The 19,476-nt window shown below is 44.8% G+C and overlaps 3 protein-coding genes across 16 annotated transcripts in view; 2 read left to right on the top strand and 1 right to left on the bottom strand.

Moving 5' to 3' along the window:
• The window catches only part of PXK (PX domain containing serine/threonine kinase like), a 37,475-nt gene extending 32,497 nt beyond the window's left edge, over positions 1-4,978 (top strand). For 5 of the 12 annotated variants that reach the window (XM_052775939.1, XM_052775938.1, XM_052775943.1 and 2 more), the window contains one exon: positions 3,875-4,978. In XM_052775939.1, the coding sequence (XP_052631899.1) occupies positions 3,875-4,080 (206 nt within the window). In that variant the 3' untranslated portion in view covers positions 4,081-4,978. Of the gene's footprint in view, positions 1-382; positions 418-688; positions 772-2,805 lie in introns of those variants that run through there. The other 7 variants (XM_052775948.1, XM_052775950.1, XM_052775945.1 and 4 more) reach the window with 4 other exon arrangements.
• PDHB (pyruvate dehydrogenase E1 subunit beta) lies at positions 4,783-10,024 on the bottom strand. The gene is made up of 9 exons (XM_052775953.1): positions 9,821-10,024; positions 9,500-9,607; positions 9,366-9,428; positions 9,245-9,280; positions 8,861-9,146; positions 8,020-8,130; positions 7,363-7,454; positions 6,732-6,873; positions 4,783-6,355 (listed from the first exon to the last, which is right to left on the bottom strand). The coding sequence occupies exons 1-9, from the start codon at positions 9,959-9,961 to the stop codon at positions 6,210-6,212; spliced, it is 1,125 nt and encodes a 374-aa protein (XP_052631913.1). The 5' UTR covers positions 9,962-10,024; the 3' UTR covers positions 4,783-6,209.
• A 141-nt stretch (positions 10,025-10,165) lies between these two features.
• On the top strand, positions 10,166-18,638 carry KCTD6 (potassium channel tetramerization domain containing 6). Of its 3 annotated transcripts, XM_052775956.1 has the most exons (4): positions 10,166-10,585; positions 12,753-12,839; positions 15,900-16,008; positions 17,239-18,638. In XM_052775956.1, the coding sequence occupies exons 3-4, from the start codon at positions 15,982-15,984 to the stop codon at positions 17,923-17,925; spliced, it is 714 nt and encodes a 237-aa protein (XP_052631916.1). In that variant the 5' UTR covers positions 10,166-10,585; positions 12,753-12,839; positions 15,900-15,981; the 3' UTR covers positions 17,926-18,638. The 3 variants fall into 3 exon arrangements, with proteins under 3 accessions (XP_052631916.1, XP_052631914.1, XP_052631915.1); XM_052775954.1 differs by lacking the exon at positions 12,753-12,839; XM_052775955.1 differs by lacking the exon at positions 10,166-10,585 and having other exon boundaries at positions 11,411-12,839.
• Positions 18,639-19,476: the final 838 nt, after the last annotated feature.

The raw sequence follows: 19,476 nt of genomic DNA on the forward strand, positions 1-19,476 counted from the left end.
GACAGGAAGTGTTCCTTGAACTGAACGGATTTTGTCTTCTGTGGCTAATCTTCCTGCAGATTTCTTGCTAAATCTCTCTAAATGCACTTTAATCCTGTAAAGCTTGAATTATGGCATGTGCAGCTGAAGGCATGTGTGTTGTATGTGTTCATCAAGTATAATGCTTATAGCATGGAAAATTGTGTTTTGTTACTCAGAATCAGACAAAGTGTTGTATATGTAATATGAAATAGTCAATCTGCTATCCTCATATTTGTCAGTGAATAAGAATGTATTGATTTTTGTACTAACTTTTCAGCTAACAGTATCTGTTTTTCTTACTTTGACACGAGAACCGGATGATTAACTTGTGTCCTCTCTCTTTCTCTGCTGTCTTCAATAGAGCATGCATCATTTTGAACGTGAATTTTCGGAAAAGTAAGCTAATGCTGATTTATCTCTTTAAAGATGCTCTGTTTCTGTATGGGAAACTTGAATGCAAATCTTGAACTTGCTTAGTATTGGGAGGGAATAGAAGAAAAAGATCTGAACTTTCTTGTGGATTCTTTTAATGAAATACAGCATCTTTAAAAACTCTATCACTAAAATGATTTTCTTTGTTTGCATCCCATTCTCAGCCAAGTTTTTAATGCTGTTTGCACAATTACTGTCACTTTAAATTCATAATTAAGTTTTTGTTTCAATTCAGGCATCAAGTTTACAGCATCTGATTTACTTCCTATTCCTTTTAACACACTCTTTTAACAAAAATGTCCCTGTAAAAAACCCTTGGTAAGTTCTTGTTTGAGTGTTTTATTCTTACAACTGCATGAATGAGTAAAATGTGTGTTTGCAGGCAACTTCTTCCAACATGTGTATTGGAAAGGTCTAGTGATAACTGAGCACTTGTCTCAAATGTTTTTTTTTCTAGTAAATACAGGAGAATATTTCACTGTTGGGCAGAACAATATAATTTGTAGATATAACTGCATATGAGTACACAAGTGTGAACTAAGATTTCCTTTGCACCACTCGTGTCAAGAAGGGAAGGACAGCTTGGTTTTGATTGACTAACAAATGAATGGATTTGAAGATTTTCAGAATCATGCTCTTAATTAATAGGTTCAATATGTAATGCCCATAGCTAGTCAGCTATGATTCTAAAACCTGTGTGTATTTAAGGCAGAGCTCAGGTGTAAGAGTATCATTGTCTGTAATCGGTCTCCCAAGAGTTTAACTGTATGATGTTGTCAGCAGCTCAATTTCAGTAATAGTGAGTCCTGAGGAATTTAACAATTTTCCAGGAAGGAAGGTGGCCTCTCCCCCTACTTCCCTGTCTTTTCTACACCCATTGTAAAATGACCAGACCAAAATTTGAAGATAACACATGGAATCTTGGCCTAGTAATACTTAGTGATCCAAGCACTTTGTGGCTTTTATGCCCTCCTCTCTGTTAAATGTGTACCTTCTTTCACTGTGTATGTTACTGTTGTATTTGTGTTCCATATGGAGTCCTTGCCACTGTTTTCATGGTCATTCCCTATTGCATCTTGTAAAACTACTTGCACAGCCTCTTGAACCTCACCTCGCAATTCCAGCCAAAAATCTTGTCTTTGTTCTCTGCAGTTCTTGCATCTCTTTCAAGCCATTTCATTTATGATTAGCTGGTCTTGGCTCTTTTACAGCAGTTCATCTGATCAGTTTGGTGATAGCATCGGTACGCCAGTCCTGCAGTGTTCTGCTCTGACCACTTCAACCACAAAAGTAGTTACTTGAACTGTTCTTGGTCTTGTTCTTCCTTTGGCAAAGCGTCAAGTTTTGCTTTGCTGTGCTTTGGTGGCAGTCCGTACACGTGACAAACAGGACTCTAACCTAGGGGATGGTTTTCCAGTATTTCTAATAGTAAATGGAATTCTACGTCTTTGGCTAGTGTAAAAAGTAGATTTGGATAGGTTAGATGGCCCCAAGGCATCAATATGCAATTTATTTCAGTTTGTGCTAACACTGTGTAATGTTTTGCTTACTTAAGAGAGCAGTTGATCCACATGCAACAGGCATGTTAAATTGTTTCAATTGATCTCTGATATTTCTACTAGGACTTGAGTATTTCCTCTGGAAGGGAGGAGAGTGAAGATAAGCCCAATATGTACTTCCATGTTTTGTTGTCACAGAAGGTTTTCATGCCAGTGAGAATTTCTCCTGAAGAGTTGGAAGTGCTACAGTCACAGCATGTATTAATGTACACTGGCAAAATTGGATGCTTTGTGTGAATATTCCTCATTTTGCACTTGCTCCCATCTGGGAAATAGCTCTCTTCAAAGACTGGTATAAATAGAAAATGAGGGAGCTTTGAGTTACGACTTTCATCTAGTATAACTGCTTTTTGTATTTACAGCAGTTACTTTTTTACTATTACTTGTTAGTCTGAGAGCAAGTGTTACTGAGGAGCGCAGAGAACTTTGCCTGCTTTTTGTTTTCTGTAGCTGAGCTTTATCCTTCATTGAATACCTCTTGAGTCTGTGTGGCATAATGTCCTTTAACTGCTTGGTATTTGCTTACTTCATAGCAAGCAGTTTTACTTCAGTAAGCATAGTCTCTTGGTTGGCCTCATGTTGTTTTGCTTTGTTGTCCTTTAGTATCATAGTTCTTGCCACTTACCAGTATATTCCTCTTCGTGGGTTAGAGCTAGCTACTGGAAGCAAGTGTGACTATAGGTACCATTTGTTTCTTTAGTCTTACTATGGAATAATGATCTAGGTGATGGGAGTTAAAATTCATTGTTGAATAGTTCGAAGATATTAATCATTATGCCCGTACTCATTCCAGAATATGTGAGACAAGACAGGCCAATCGTTCCCCATATAGCTGGTGATGGGCTGCAAATGCCACCTTCACGTGCATGTCCTGTGGAATGGCAAGTGGTCACCTCTGAAGCCTTTTGCTTTTACTCCTGCCTGGATCTTTGATTATACTTGTGTAGAAATGATGGTGCAGTGTGCAGCAGCAGAGTTGCACAAGATCAGGGTGTTTGGGAAAGCTGCTTGGGGCAAATAAGGCCACCTGCCTGGATCCCAGCTGCCAGGAAGCACCTCCATGCAGGCCCTCGCTGCTGGGCTAGCTGCCTGCACGCACCGCTGTGGGCTCTGGCTTCCCAGGGGGTCAGGACCTGGAGGCTGAGGCATGATGAGAAGCATGAGATGGACATGACTGGGGTAGAAAGCAAGGGCCAGAGTGCAAAGGTGACTGGTGGGAACGTGAGAGGCAGGCAAGCGGTGTGAGTGGCAGATTGTTGTGATGCATTCAGCCTGCGAAACCAGCATTTGTTACAACATGTTTGGAGAAAGTCTGACAGTACTGTGGAAGTGTAAAACACTTCCAGAAAACTCTATCTGCAGTTAGTACTTTAAAATAGGAGTATAATCTGACCAAGCAGTCATCACAAATACTACAGCGATGTGGTCCTTCCTAAGAATGTAAAGTTAGTCATGTAAATAAGCAAATCTTAGTACCTGTTTTTCCAGTCTTTGTTACTGTTCGTGACCCAAAGAGCAAACTGCTTCACTGGGGACAAACGAGAAGCTGAAGCTGGGAAGTCCTGTTCAGTGATCTCCATTTCCCTCAGTGCAAGATCACATTTGAGTCATGTTTTGCATCCCTGAGTACTGAGGCACTTTGGGTTTCATTTCAGAGGTGTCTCAGGTGACACGACTCACCTGCAGATAGAGGGATTTGATCACTGGCATTTTTCATCTGTTCTGTTCTTCACACTCCACTGGCATTCAAGGAATGACGTGACTAGTACAGGACTGACCAAGTCCAGCTAAGCAGCCGCAGTCCTCTGCGGCGGGACCTCCTTGGCATAATCAAACTACATCTTCTCTTCTCAACTCAACAGGAGCATCGTCGATACCCCCAGCACCGCCACCGCCGCCCCTGCCACCAGCAGCTCCTCCTCTGAGTACAGAGGTGCCAACGCAGCCAAACCCGCAGCCTGATGTCAGTGCAAGCCGAGGAGCCTTACTCAGCTCCATTCAAAACTTTCAGAAGGGAACTCTGAAGAAAACACAGACATGTGACTACAGTGCTCCCAGGATCAGCTGAGGCCGCTGGTCACACCAGGATTGAATTCCCTCTCCCCCTCCTGTGCTGTCTAGGAACCAGATCCTCCTGACCAGCGACTGATCCACCAGCATATAGCGGCTAATCACGCTGTAGCTCCGTTGACCCCTATTTCAGCTTTCCTTGAGTAGCAGCACTGCCCTGTCTGAATTGCATTGCCACGCTGTGATAAGTACTCCATTCTTTACTTGGTTTCAAGAACTTTGTTCTCTAGCTACAGTTTCAGGGGTGCAGCAACTTCTATATAGCTGAATAAAAATCTGAAAATAGGAATGACCACGATCATGGTGAATTAATGCTTTTTTTTTTTTTCTAGCTCTATTCCACCCCTTTTTTCAAATTGCACAAATGTAGCTTTAGTCTGCTCAGTTTTTCAACTCTTTTCATGCACTTGTAACTCATCTTAATTCTTGCTGCATTGAACGAGCAAGTTTTGTTCTAGATAATCCAACCCCTCCCAACCCTTAAAGTATACTGCACAGGTGAGGGAACTAGAGAATTAAATCTTATTCCCACCATATTTGCTGGTGGAGTAAAAATGCTGTCTCATTAAACTTGTTTAAATGGACATCCTACCTGTAACTCTAAGGGAAAGTGTTTTTAAATGAGGAGACAGTTAAAATGGGATTTAATAGGGCACTGGGTTATTATTCTTGATTTAGTTAAATGCAAAGTTACTTCAAGTTTATTCAACAGCTTAAACTTTATTGAAAGATCCTTTTTGATTTAAAACCTTAAAAAAATTGCACTTTAAAGGATTATAGATAATCCATTTTTTAAATTCAAGTACATCAGTGTTTTGTTACTATGCAGAGAATGTCTGTACAAAGTTTCATGTAACCTGTGATATTCAGTCATTTTTATTAAAATGTTAATGGAATTCCTTCAGCAGTGTGGTGGTGGGTATATTCCGCTAGGATTGCACCTGCAAGCCAGACTTCCTAAGAACCTAATAGCACTTCTGCTAAAGGAAATACTCTGAAAGGTATTTGTAGCCCTTAACTAAAGTAGGACCCGAGCTCTTCTGTCTACTTACAGAGGTAAGTAGCTCCTCTCCAACAGTTCAGTGGAAGGGCAGCCTACCTGCAGTATAGAGCAAGCCACACTGCACAGGCTCCTAGAGGCAGCTCTCACTCTGTACCAGAAGCTGCTGAACAAAGGCTAGCGGAGCTCTCCCTGCCTGACAGGAATAGCCCCTTAGCTAAACCCTGGTATGTGGTGATCTGCTGAAAGGCTGCTGCTGCTGTTTCCCAGCCCTTCAAACACAGTCCATGCGGCTGCTACGTCAGACCCAGGCTCAGTGCGTGTGCGTAAAATAACTTATTTTGCATTGTAAGAACTGTAGTTTGAGCATGCCATTGTTAGCCCGTATGATGAGTTTAAAAAAAGTAATACATAAAGCAAAGCATCTGGGCAAGTATTTTTTTTATCACTGTATGTGGCAGCTAGTGAAGAAAAATTCGGTAGCGTTTCCCATCACCTACTGAAGAGGATCAGGATCTTTATTTAAGCTCTTGGGCAGAAGCTTTCCTGCATGAGTGGAGTGCTCTTCGAAACTAAACACGTTAGCCATCTCTTAACCCATACCGCAGGCTTCCAAAACCACTTTTGTACAAATAGTTGCATTTAACTGTTGAACTGAAAAGCAAGGCTTCACTCACTCCAGTTTGATCATTCACCTTTAATAAGCCTTGCGACCATGGGCTCCTAGAGAGCTGTACAGCATTCCAGGGCAGGACTTGGGGCCCCCTCTTGCTCACTGCAGTTCTTCACTCAACCACCACTACAGCTAACAGTTTAACACAGCTGGTCTGGTAATTACAAGCCAAGCAGAAATGGAGGATTTTTTCCTCATTCTGAATTTAGAATAGGATTTCTCCACATAGAGTAGCACTAACCCACCTGTACTGTTGAGCGAACAAGCATTACCACATCGTTGCTTACATGAAGTGTGGCTTAGAGGGTAACCCCATATAAATATTCTGGGAGGTCACTATACTTTGCCCACTGTACAAAAAGTTCATGTAGCTATACAATGAAAGTTACACATACAACTTGCCCTACACCATTAATACTTTGTAAAGCAGGACTTTAAAACATGTATTTACAACTTAGATATTCAAAGTCTTCTTCACTGCAAATATTATATCCTTCACTTGAGGTATGCAATTATCTTCTAAAATTTTTGCGTAAGGCATAGGAACATCTGCACCGGTAACACGCACGGCTGGAGCATCCAAGTAGTTAAAGGCAGATCCTGAAACAGAAAACAGTTGTCAGGTTGCCATGCGCTACGGTTTTCTCTCAATTCAATTTCTTAATCTTAATCCATTTAAACAATTTTGTTCCTGCAGCTCCAATATTCCAGACAGCTGTTCCTGCTTGTTCATCTTCATGCACTATGGTTTAGACAGAAAGTTTCCATCTTCTCACACAGTCGAGTTTCTGGGATAAGAATTACTCGCAACAGAAGACTAGCTCAATCTACCCTGTGAAAATCTCTAGAGCAAGACAGCTAGGCTCAACCTCCTCAGATACAAACCCCTAACTTTGCCTTCATCTGGCTTTATCAAGAATTTGTCAGGATTTAGACTAGGGAATGAGATCAACATGTATATTGCAAAACTCGGTACCTTCCATGATCCTGGCACAGATTTCTGCTCCTACTCCAAATTGCGGCCAACCTCCTTCTACAGTTACAAGATGGTTTGTCTTTACAACGCTGGCTTCCACTGTTTCAATATCCATTGGTCGAATGGAACGCAGATTTATAACCTGGGCGGGGGGAAGGAGGAGAAAAGGGAATGTGCGAGTTTTGCTATGATTTAAGCTTGTCGGTTACCACTGTTTGGGTACAGTGCCCTTTAGCACTTTCATCTGTTCTGACTTTGAAGACAAGACTTAAAGTTAATAAAATTTCTAACTTTTTTCTGGCAGAGACTGTGCGAAACAGTTTCTGCTGGCTCCTGGAAAAGCCCAAGTAGGTGACTCTTGCTCTATCGAGATACAACCATACTAATACATACTGTCATTGTTCTGCTTACCATACAACTGGGTCAATCTGAAAATCGTTAGTAGTTCTGCCTTAACTTTGTGATGAAAAGGTCAAATGCAGAAACATGAAATGCACATACTGTTAAGGCATCTACAAATATAAGAAGCTTGTAGTTAATAACACTGAAGTTTTGCAGAGCCTGAACAGGAAGACCCTCTACTTTTTTCCCCACTTCAGGGAAAGAGACAAGCAACAGAAACCCCACCCACCTCACACTCTACACCTTCTTTGGCAAGTACAGCAGCTGCTTCCAAACAGTGTCCAACAGGTCTTGAGTGTGACACTAACGTAACATGGGTTCCTAGAACAGAAACAAGTGTTAAAAAAGAAAAAAACCCCTAAATTTAAAGTTCCTTAGATTTATTTGAAATGCTAAGTATTCTGCACAAAGAGTGGTAGCGAAGGACTATGCTAAGACACAAACTTTACCCTTTAATTCAGGGAACTGAAGATATATTTAATATAGTTTCTAGATTATCCTTTTCAAACATTCATGTAATTCAGTGGTAAATTATAAACAAATGGGCTGAAATACTACAGTGATCTCTTTTTGCATTTTTGACAAACGTTACATACTAAGGTGAAGAAAAAAGTTTTTCAGGTATCACCTACTCCATCTCTATACTATAGAACAAATCCTTTAGAAGGGTATAGCTTTAGATAAGATATAGAGAATCAGGTGATCTTTCCTTGTATGGGCAACAGAACAATAAAGTATACTACTGGATAAAATAACATTGGAACATTTAACATTTGAAACACTTTTCTGTGTCCCATGACAGCAGTATTCTGAATAGCTAAGAAGTTTAAAAAAAAGTCCCCAAGCAGTTTGGTTAATATGGAAACAAACTGTATTCTCAGCTTACCTTGCCTTTCTATTTTAGCTTTTCCAATTGGAACAACAAAATCCTTTGACTGTGCCTGTTCAGACATTTCAAAGGGAACACCATACAGTAATTCATTTTCCAGCATCACAACTAGAAGAAAACATACTTCAATTAACATGTACATCTGCAGGCACAGGACTGTACTTATGATTAACAGTACTGCAGCAGACTAGTTCAAGATACTAAGCCCATCCAGACAACAAGGACTTGAGTATGTTTGCAGAAGCAATTAAAAAAAAAAAAAATCACAGTCTTAATGCTGAATTATTTAAAAAATTGTCTACAATTAGTCTTAAATGAGATCAGGTATTTAACTTCTGGTATGTGGATGGTAGAATCGCGAGTCTTAGAAAGGTCTTAGATTTTGCATGCATATTTGTGAAAAATAAAGAGAAAGGTTGCCCTGCTTTTAATTAATGACATTCTGAATTTATCATCTGAACTTCATGATCTGTAAAAATGAGTTACATAGACACTGTATATGCAGGAACTCCTCCTGACTCATCTTCATCCTTTTTAACCCCTTTACGATAGATTCATAAATGCTTCTATGTTTCCTGATTGGTACCAAACTAGCAGTAAAGATATGTAGCTGGCAACAGCACAAAATTAGTCTACTGCTAGCAAGGCAAGTGACTATTAGGAAAAGAATACATACTTCTGTGCCTTTGTAAGTACCCTAAAGCTGCAGTAAAGCAACCTTAAGTATTTTAGGGCTTAACAATCTTTTGTTTGTTTGTTTTAAATGGGGCAGGAGGAGAAAACAGACATTCTTTTCAGGATCGAGTGCTAGGTGTTGTCATGATCTGCCTGTGTTCACCTGGATTATCATCCCGTATTGATGCCTTCAGCAGACCTTTGGCATCTTCTGAGCTCCAAGGACTAACAACTTTCAGTCCTGGGCAGTGCCCGTACCAAGCAGCAAAGCACTGCGAGTGCTGAGCAGCGACTCCAGCTGATGCCCCGTTGGGGCCCCGGAAGACGATGGGAACAGCAATTGATCCTGCAGACATGTAACAGGTCTTGGCAGCAGAGTTTATAACCTGATCGATTGCTTGCATGGAGAAGTTGAACGTCATGAATTCACACACTGGTCTCAACCCTGCCTATTAAATATGTTAAAATATGTATTAGTATGTTTTTACATAAAACCAATTTATTTTTAGTTTTTAAATCAGAAGGAGAGGAATGCAAATTTACAAACCATAGCAGCACCGACAGCGATTCCCGTGAAGCCCATCTGAAAGAGAAGGGAACCAAGGGGTAAGCACGGGGGGAGCAGCTGATGGAAGGGATCGCCAGGGTAGAAGACAGGGCAGCCTCACCTCCGAAATCGGGGTGTCGATCACCCTCTTGTCCCCGTACTTCTTCCAGAGACCCCTGGAGATCTGCAGGGCAGGAGAGGGGAGTCAGGGCCCGCCCGAGGCCCTTTCCCGGCCCGGTAACGACATCTACATACCTTGTAGGCGCCATCGTACTGAGCCACCTCCTCGCCCAGCAGAAAGACGCGCTCGTCCCGCTCCAGCTCCTCATCCAGCGCCTGGTTGAGCGCGTCCCGCACCGTCACCTGCGAGATACCGGCTGCCGGGCAGGGCGGGGGCACGGCCCGCAGCCGCCGGGCTCCCCACACGCCAGGGCCGCGGGGAGTCGAGTCACCTCACCTCGCCTCGCCTCGCCGCCCACCCGCCCCGGGGCCGGCCGCCTCCCCTGAGAGGGACGAGCCCCCTTCCCCCAACCCCTCCTTCGGGGCAATCCTAACTCCCCGCGGCGGCCCCGCTACCTGTATGGCGGCGGGCGCGGAGAGGCGGATCCCCCTGCGCTGCTGGAGCAGCCGCTCGGCGGCGCGGCCCCGCGACGGGAGGCGGGCGAGGCGGGCGCCCAGCGGCGCCAGGTGCCGCAGTGCCGCCGCAGACGCCGCCATCTTGGCCGTGTCCTCTAGCGCGGAGGGAGCGGGGCGCCGCGCGCCGCCGGTGACGACGAGGCCCCGCCCCCCGCGCGCCCTGCCCGGCGGCCTCGCCCCGCCCTCCGCGCTCTCGCGAGAACCGGCGCCCGCGACGGGGGGAGACGGGCGGCGCGGCCTTTTCACGCCACTTCCGGTCCCCCCCCCCCCCGGCGGCGGCGGCGGCGGCGGCGGCGGCGGTTGGGCCCGCCGGGGACAACCGTCCGCTCGCCCTGCGTTGGCGGGGAGGCGCATGGCTCGGGCTCGAGCGCCCCCGCCCGCGGCCACGGCTTCGCCTTTTGGCGACGAGGTTTACCCGGGCCGGGCCCCTCTCAACCCCCTCGGCGACGCCGACGTCCGGGCGCGGGGCCGCAGGGCCGAGCGCGGCCGCCCGGTTAGAGGCCCTGAGGTGAACGGGGGCGGGCGCTGAGGCGCTTGGCGGCCCCCGCCCCTCCCCCCACACCTACCGGAGGAAGGGGGCGCGGCCTTGGGGGTGGGGCTTGATTAGGACACACCCTCGCTCCGCCTCCGCCCGCACCGGCGGCTCAACTCCGGGCTCGAGCTCTGTCGTCCCCGCCGCCGCCGGGCTCTGCCTCAGCTGCGCCCGTGAGTGCCGGGCTGGGCCGGGCCGGGCCGGGCCGGGCCGGGCCGGGGGGGTGCGGGGCTGAGCGCCCGGGGCCTGCCCTGGTTCGGGGCAGCGGTGAGGGGCCGGGCTCCCGGGTGGGGCGGGGTGCCCGCAGCCTCCGTGGGGGAGCGCCTTAAGGCGGGACGGCCGCGTCCCGGGTGGGGGGGTGAGGGGCCGGGCTCCCGGGGCCTTTTCGGTGCTGGGGGAGGGCTGCGGGGCGGCAGGATGCCGGGGCCGCGGTGTTAGGGTGGGGATGGTGCCTGGGTCCTCGTCCCGGTTGGGCTGGGGGAAGGAGCGGGGAAGATGCCGGGGTGGGAGCCGGCGTGCCCGGCGGTGATTTCTGGCAGGGAGAGTTTGGGATATGCGGGCTCTGTCCCGCTCTGCGAAGGGAGTGGGTCCTCCTGCCCCACCGGGGAGTGGAGGCAGAGCTGGGATACTGGTTTGGGGTGGGGGTGAGGGTGTGGGCTCTTGGGTCACTTGCAGGGGAGGGGAGGCAAAATGTCTGGGTTTGTTTCCAGCATCTTTGCTGAATCATCGTGATCCTGGGGAGGGTTCTTCCACCATGAGCTCTCTGGCTCCTCTGTGATGAAAACTGGCACTTCCCAGCTCCTGCTGCAGGCCTGGGCCCCTCTCTGGCCTGGGCTCACAGGAAGGATTTCTGCCCCTGTCTTGCTGTCACTCCTTGGTCCGTGCATGTGCTGAGCCCCATTGGTGTGTGCGGGGAGGCTCAGTGTTTCTGACCCCTGCCTTCTTCCAAAACTGTTTGGAGACACGTTTCCACATGGAGACAACTACCGGTTAGTTTCACAGAAGCAAAATACATGGGTAAAACCCAACCATCATCATGGGTGCTGAAAGCCTGGGTGCCTTGGGTTGCTTCAGCAGCGCAGGACCAAGCTAGATACAAGTGTCTTCCTTTGGCTCTCATGAGAGGAGGGCCAAAATGATATCGTGATGTGGGCACTTCAAACAAGTAGCAATTAAAATAAAAGTTGGGAACCTGGACTTAAACCAGGATGTCATAGAGCTCCTCGGGGAAGGAAACTTCAGGAGCTTGGAATTTATAGTAAAGCAATTAGACATAAAGGAATGAAAATGCTGAGTAGCTGGCGTGAGCGTTTTTCCCTCCTGCCCGAGGTGAAGCCTAAATATTAGTAAAAAGTAACTAAAGAAAAGCAAGAACTAAGTTAATTTTTAATAAACTTATGCTAGTCATTATAAACTCAACATGTGTAGAAGGTGATGGATGCTTTCTTTAGTGAAGCTGATGTGCCAAATTACCAGAAGATTCGGTAACTGGTGGTTTTAAGAGCTAGCCTCTTCCTCGTTCCCTTGGTTAGAGTAGTGTGGTGCTGGAGCCTCATGGGTTCACTCTGTAGACTGTCGTCTTGCTGTACAATTTGGTGGAGTACCGTCATCACTGGTGCTAGCTTAGTTTCTGTCAGTTCAGGTGAGTCACCAATAATGATTTACAATAAAATCTTGCCTTTCAAATGTTATGACTGGCTGGGGAATAGAGAAGGCTGTCCATGTACAGCGTAACTGTGCTGAGGGCAGGAGTTTCCTCTCATCTTTGGAGATCTAAATGTGAGAGGCAGGGAGCTTACTACGTGGGTGAGTAGCTTGAAATACCAAATATATTTATCTGTATAAGTAGAGTGCTAGCTTTGCACTTTTTAATTTTTAAGTTGCCATTGGTAGAATTCCTGTCAACTCTGTATTGACCTAGAAATCTAAGGTAACTATTAAGGTTAAACAGTTTGTGTGGAGGTTAAACAGCTTGTGTTGTAATATTGACACCAAACTGTCCACTGAAGACTAGTGCCACAAGTAAATCCTTTAATTCTTTTGTTGGAAAAACTAGATGAAAAACATTCAGAGCAAACTGGGTGGTGCATGCCTCTCGACTTTTAACTGTTAGTTGTATTTCTGCTCCTCCTTCAAGTAACTGCATATGACAGCAGTGCAGTGGTTTTCTCCAGGTGCAGTGTGTAGCCTGTGGCCTTGACCAAATGCAATGCATGTGGTCCCAGCAGCGCAAACGCTTGGCAGTGCTGCTGGCATCCCCTGGCCTGTCCTGAGCCCGTGTGTGTTTATTCACAGATGCAGATGTTCAGCTGACTCTCATTTGCTTTCCCTGAATTTCAGCTTGCAAAATGTTTGCACGTTAGCACCTCTGTTCTGGGAGAAGTCCTGCTGAAGTTAATGGAACTACCTGTTGCAGTAGTGTTGCTGGTAAATAGCCTTGTAATCCTCTGAGTCATAACATATGAAACAAGAGTGAGTGTTCTATAAATGCAGTTATCCAATTTGGTGTATTAAGTATAAAATGATCGCTTGAGTGCTTTTCAAAGGTACTTGCTTCTCATTGTGCCTTTCTAGTTTTGGATGTGCTTGGTGCTGGCCTACGGCAGCAGCTGTGATGACCATGTTAATGCTGCATATCTTCTCCCCGCTTGCAGAAGTAGCTTAACGAAAGCAGGACTGTGGTTTGACACAATCAGTGCACTTCTGCTCTTGGCAGAGAATGACATCCTGTTTGGCTTAAATGGTGTCAGCAGTTTGTCTGGCTGAATTTCATCTTAAATGAGTATTTCTTATGGTTATTAAAGGCAGGCTGTCTTGGGATATGGCTACATGTCATCTGTTATCTGCTGTCTGGACACAAGTAGCCATGTTAGCGAGGCTGTCCATGGGTGCGGTACGTTGTTGTGTGACACAGGGACAAGAGCTGGCTTGAGGCTGCCCATCCTGGGGTATGGATGAAGTGTGTCTGCCCACCCCCACCGATGCATCACTGTATTTCATTCATGAAGAATTTAAAGCATCGTTGAAAGAGTGTATGTCATGAAGGGCGTACGTCCCCACCCTTGTTGTGATGTGGTTTGCTAGTCCTTATCTCGGGTTGTACCTAAACAGAGCTATTTTTGCCTGTGAAGTTGTCTAGAAATTCAGAGCTCCTAGGCTGATGAGGGAAGCAGCGGGTAGTTGTGATCACACTCAGGCATTTTGGGATGGCATCCTAGTATCATCCCTTTGCATTGGTGCATCTCGCTCCAGCACTGGCTTTGCCAGAGAGGTTTGTGCGTATCTAGTGATTCTGGATCCTTACACAAAGGTCAGTGAGACTTCTCGATGACACTTATATGTTGAGGGCTGGGTTTGTTTCAGGTAATTGCTTTCGTAAATTATTCACTCTGGTGTTACACAGCAGTGCTGTGATCAAAGATTAGTTCATGCTGTTGTACAGACAGGTGGTGTCATCTGTTTCTTTCCCTGATAAAGAAAGTCTTGATTCATCTGTCATTTGGACTTAGATGCTGGCCAAAATCACATAGTATCTGTTTACCAGTTTAGATAACTCTGATGGACATCTGTCTGCCTTTGAAATATTCTGAATGTATAATTCCAGTTAATTTTGTTAAGACTGCAGAGCTCTTCCATCATGATTACTGGTGAAGTTTCTGGCTGGCTGCATCATTTCACTTTCAAGTGAATGTTCTCCTTGAATATCAGTACCAGTCTCTCCTACGTTTTCAATGCATCTGCATGTTATACTGGTGTTGCACTTGAACAGAATAACACCTGTAAGTGCTGGAATTTAAAAGGTCTGGGCTGTTGATAGAAGTTAATGAGCTGTACTTGAGTGACAATTCCAAATAAAGAAAACCTGAATGAATTCACTTCTTGATTTGTGAGCAGTTAAAAAAAATAATTACAGAGGTTGGCAAAAGAGCTGGCATTCCAGGTTTATCTGCTGTCGGACGGGGGGGGGGGTGCTTTAATGTACTTTCTTGAGGCATGCTCCGTCTCTAATTTGTAAAAATAGGATCCTGGTATGACTAGTTCTGTATCTTAGTATTCCTTAGTCTTCTGTTGTCTGACCTCACGATTTTCATACACTGATTTTGTTTTTTCTACTCTTTAACACATCTGAGATGCAGCTGCAGCTGTGGTCGTGCTGCCGGCCCCCGAAGGCTGGACCTGCTGGATGCTGTTGTGCCCAGGCTGTGGGTTTGGGCAGGGTAGCAGAGCCCATAGAGGTGGGGTGTGCTGCCTTGTTCTGTGGTGAATGAGACCAACCTCGTTTGCTAGGAATGAGAAGGGCAAGTAATCTTTTTGGTTGGGAATTAACAGTGAACGTTCACTTGTTTTGGAACGTAGGGCTCTGGCTTGGCTAAATCTTTGTGCTGCTTTTAGCTGGGTGACTATGTATTGAAGTTTGCTAGTAAAGAGGATGGGAGCAGAAGTCTTGGTAACTGTGTGGTCTTTAAGATGTAAAAATAAACAAAGCTGAGAAGCTGTACCCTACTTAAAACAGACTGACCTAAATTTTCAGCAATTCTAGCAGAGAGGCAGGCTCTGGGTAGGTATAAAGGCTTACTGATGACTGGCTTCCTTGTCCATGCATCACTTGACATGGTTGACAGACCACTTTTGGAAGATCTCCACTGGTGTCTGGGGTCACTCACTGCCCGCCCTCCTCTTGAGTTGCACAACCCCGGCTGTGGCTTTCCGTTGCTGTGCTCGTGTAGAGAGAGTCCCCTTGTTATGCAAGTCAGCAGTTCAGCATCTTCTGGGAAGTTATGGCATGAACCACTTCTCAAATTGCTTTTGTTGGAGCATTGTTGAAAAGATGTTTGATGTCCTCTGGCTGGTCCCTAAAGAGATTTTGTTCGAGAGTGCATATGTGTCTGTGAGGTCCATTCATACTCTTTTGTTTGTAGATTGATGTTCTTGCTATCAATTGCAGTTCTCCACTACTGAATTATTAATTCCGCAGTGAGATTTTTTTTTTTCTTCTTACTCTTCGTTGACTTTCATGCTTGATTTATTCTTCTGTGTGGTTTGAAACTGGAGCATGGGAATTTTGACTAATACTAACAGATCACACGTATGACCTCAATGGTGGCTAAATAAACTTTTTTAATTGGGAAAAGGACATCTGTCTTTCAAAGTACTCACAGTTGCCCAGGTGAAAGGTTGTCCTTTTGTGAACGTATATTATCCTCAGAGGCACGTTGCTTGTTATTTAACGAAACTGGGATGGTCAGACAGCTGGTGGAGTGATTACCCCTGTGCTCCGGAGGCAGTCCTATGGGTAGTGTGAAGGGAGAAGGAGGGAAAAGCTTGTTTGTAGATTCTTCTGCTAATGTGGCTTTGTAGCTGAATGCTTTCATGGCAGAGAGCCTGCCTTTGATTAGAAAGCATTCCCCTCGGTTGTTCTTGTAGGTACTGATGGTCTGCCATGTTTTGTTCTTTGTTTTGCGTTTCTGTGTGTGCTTTTTCCTGCAGGGAGATAATAGGAGGCGAATCGCGTATCCTTTCGGCAACCTTCTGTTAAACTTGGAATACCACAGTTCAAGCAATTGAACAGATGGATAATGGAGACTGGGGATATATGGTAAGTGAGCTTGTGTAAGTGTGTGCTGTGCAGTACAACTGGGCTTTCAAGATCTTGCAGTAAGAATCCTTCCAGATCTGTGTAGATCCAGAGCTTCAGTCATGTGAGAAGAAAAACCGTGCATGTTACAACAGCTTGCTTACATTCTCTGGAGTGCTTCACCTTGCATGCTATTTGTGGGGAGAGCTCCAACTCATGTTTGCCAGGTGCAATCAGTGAGTACTTAACTGACACCTTAAGCTCACTGTTACCATTTTCCTAACATGCAAAAGCTGAAAATGGTTTGTGCTTCCTGTGTATAATTTTAAGGCCTTTGTAATTTTATTTATAAAGAAAAATATTTTTCCTTGTAAACCCTGTGTCAAACTAGACAAACGCATCTTATTTTTTGCCTGTTCTCTTTCTCTAAACATTCTGCTGCCGTGCATATGTCTCTTTTCTCTGGCTGGCCTCAGTCCTGGTTGTTAGGGTTGGTGGCCAGATGGGATTTATGTTCCTTTCTCTCTTGCTTCCTCATGTGCTATCTGGAAGCTGATGCAGACTGGTTTGTGCTCTGCCCCCCTCCTCTACACAGCATGCTTATTTGCTAAGAAATATTTCTTTTTAGAGTTAAAAGCTAAAAGTTCTTTTTTGTTTCCTTGTTTTAATGATGCCTCTTAACCAGAGCATGGATGATTTTGATTGTGAGCTCTTGGTCCTGTGTCTAAACTTGCACTGTCATCCTCTTTTGAAGGAGAGAAAGAGGCTTAAGATTTGTTCAGCTGATTTTTTTTTTTCTTTCTTTCTCTTTTTTTTTTTTTTTTGTTTTGTTTTGTTCTAGAATGAGACAGATTGTGAAAGTAAGGAACACTGATGGGCCTCATTCAGACTAACTTGTTCTTCAGGAAATCTCTCTGTTCTCATTTCCCCATCTGTAGAATGGGAAAAAAACTTGTTGCCCAAATGCAAAACTTGCTTCTGTGACAGTAGCGCAGTTGTTAAGATTTCTAAAGCATTCTGGAAATGTGCATTCTGAATGTTAAGTATCGTCCTGTCTAGTTGCCAGTTGTGCCTTGTTGCTAGGTGGCTTGGATTTGTTTGGGTTTAAACACCACTTAAAGGCTTCGAATGGGAGAAGCGTGATTCTCTGCAGAGCCTGCAGTTTTCAAACAGTATTTGCCATGTGTGTCAGTGAGCCGATCGAATCTTCTTGTGGTGGCTTGATAAACTCTGCGATTTCTCTCTTTCTAGATGACTGATCCAGTCACGCTAAATGTGGGTGGACACATGTACACGACATCCCTCACAACTCTAACGAGATATCCCGACTCAATGCTTGGGGCCATGTTCAGGGGAGACTTCCCCACTGCCAGGGACTCTCAGGGCAATTACTTTATTGACAGAGATGGACCACTTTTCCGTTATGTTCTTAACTTTTTAAGGACCTCAGAGCTCACTTTGCCACTGGACTTCAAGGAGTTTGACCTACTTCGGAAGGAAGCGGACTTCTATCAGATTGAACCGCTAATTCAATGTCTTAATGACCCCAAGCCGCTGTATCCCGTGGATACCTTTGAGGAGGTGGTGGAGCTGTCCAGCACCCGGAAGCTTTCCAAGTACTCCAACCCGGTGGCTGTAATCATCACGCAGCTCACTATCACGACAAAAGTCCATTCGTTACTGGAGGGCATTTCAAACCACTTCACAAAGTGGAATAAGCATATGATGGACACCAGGGACTGCCAGGTTTCCTTCACTTTTGGGCCATGTGATTACCACCAGGAAGTATCACTCAGAGTCCATCTGATGGAGTACATCACAAAGCAGGGCTTCACGATCAGGAATACCAGAGTTCATCATATGAGCGAGCGTGCCAATGAAAACACAGTGGAGCATAACTGGACTTTCTGTAGACTGGCACGGAAAACAGATGACTGATTCTGACTCCGCAGGAGCCACTTCAGTGATTAGCAACTTAACTGGACAGTAAACCCAGGAGAGTCTGGATTTTGACTAAAGCAACAATGTGGGCTTTTTTTATATGACTATTTATTGTTTATCAGTAAGGACTGGAGGAGTTTCGTTCTCTAGCAGCTCTGTCCTTTTGTCCTGTTCAGAAAAAAACCGTGCATGTGCCTGTTCAGTCAAGACACCTTTTTGTTTGAAAGAGGGAGTCCGAAGAGTTAGTACAATAGGGTATTTTGTGTCATTAACACAATTCTCTGACGCAACTTAAAGTGCTAAAATTACCTCCGTTTAAATGGTTTCTAATCCATCTAATGCTACGACACTGGGAGCAAGAAACAAAAAGAATTTAAAATGCAGTTGGGAAAAAGCTGCTATCATGTAGACTAATTTAGTTTCTAAATCAATAAACACTATTGTAATATTCTAGGAAAACAAATCCCACCCTTTAAAAGTACTTGATAAGTACAGTTTCTTACAGTTATGACAACTGTTTCTTTCTATGCATATAAATCAAGCAACCAAATATTATCTGTAGCCATGGAAATATGATTAGAAATATTTATATTGGATTCTAAATGCAAAATGTCCCTGTGGTAGAATTCATATTTTTAATGCCTGGTGCAATATTATTCCCAAGTGTAATGCCTGCCAGCAAGAAGCTAATAAAAATGTGAAATACAGAATACTATTTTGTATTTTCTTCCCGTCTTCTAAAACTTTTAATAGTTAAAAAACCAAACCAAAACAAACAAAAAACCCCACCCAAATCCTGTTTTTCTGTGCTGCAGAGTAGTTCAGATGCTCTGGTTCCATTCTCCTCCATTACTGATGTACTTTGTTCCTTTTTATATTAATCAGTTGATTCAGCTGTCCTCATTACAGAAAAGGCTTGTGTTTTGAAAACTGCATTATGACTAACAGAAAGATGTCAAGTATTTGTACTGGCTAAAGGGATAGGGATGGAGGGAACACAGAGCCTAAATACTTGGAGCTGCTCAGTAGCATTATCTGGTTTGTCAGCAATTTATCTAGTGACTATATAAATTTTAGCTGTAGAGTGCTGTTCCGGATGATGTTCAAGTCAAGGCACTCAAGTTTTGTGTTTTTACTCAATTTCATACAGCCTTTTCTGTTATCTTGGGCACTTTGTCGTAGTTATTAATAGAATTTCTGGTTATGCTCTAACTTGAATGCTGTTGGGACTAAGAGAGTTGATAGCCATTTTGATGAATGGATCACATTCTTCCATGAAGTTCTTGTCACAGGTAGTCCTTACCACAACTGCTTTGCTCTCTGGGCTGTGCGGACCACAGCTCTTTGGGGATGTAAGAGGGGGTCTGGATTTCTATGGTAGTTGCTGGTTCTTGAAGGTGGGAGCTTTCCATCCCATCTCTCACTCAGAAGGCCTGTCTCAGGGGTGTATTCCTCTGTCATATTTTGTCTCCCCCTCTTCATACATTGCAGGGTTTTTGACTTTTGTAATAAGAGGCAGTAAGAGCTTTATTCTTCCTATAAAGGGGG

The sequence above is a fragment of the Harpia harpyja genome, chromosome Z, assembly GCF_026419915.1.
Source record: "Harpia harpyja isolate bHarHar1 chromosome Z, bHarHar1 primary haplotype, whole genome shotgun sequence".
NCBI lineage: Eukaryota > Metazoa > Chordata > Aves > Accipitriformes > Accipitridae > Harpia > Harpia harpyja.

Bases quoted from the DNA above. Each gene is read 5' to 3' on its own strand.
- KCTD6 (XM_052775956.1), top strand. From the start codon at position 15,982: ATGGATAATGGAGACTGGGGATATATG. The intron at 16,009-17,238 runs GTAAGTGAGCTT...CTCTCTTTCTAG, and splicing joins ATGGAGACTGGGGATATATG to ATGACTGATCCAGTCACGCT.
- PDHB (XM_052775953.1), bottom strand. From the start codon at position 9,961: ATGGCGGCGTCTGCGGCGGCACTGCGGCACCTGGCGCCGCTGGGCGCC. The intron at 9,608-9,820 runs GTAGCGGGGCCG...GGTATCTCGCAG, and splicing joins CCGCGCCCGCCGCCATACAG to GTGACGGTGCGGGACGCGCT. The intron at 7,455-8,019 runs GTAAGCTGAGAA...TTTCTGTTCTAG, and splicing joins AGCTAAAATAGAAAGGCAAG to GAACCCATGTTACGTTAGTG.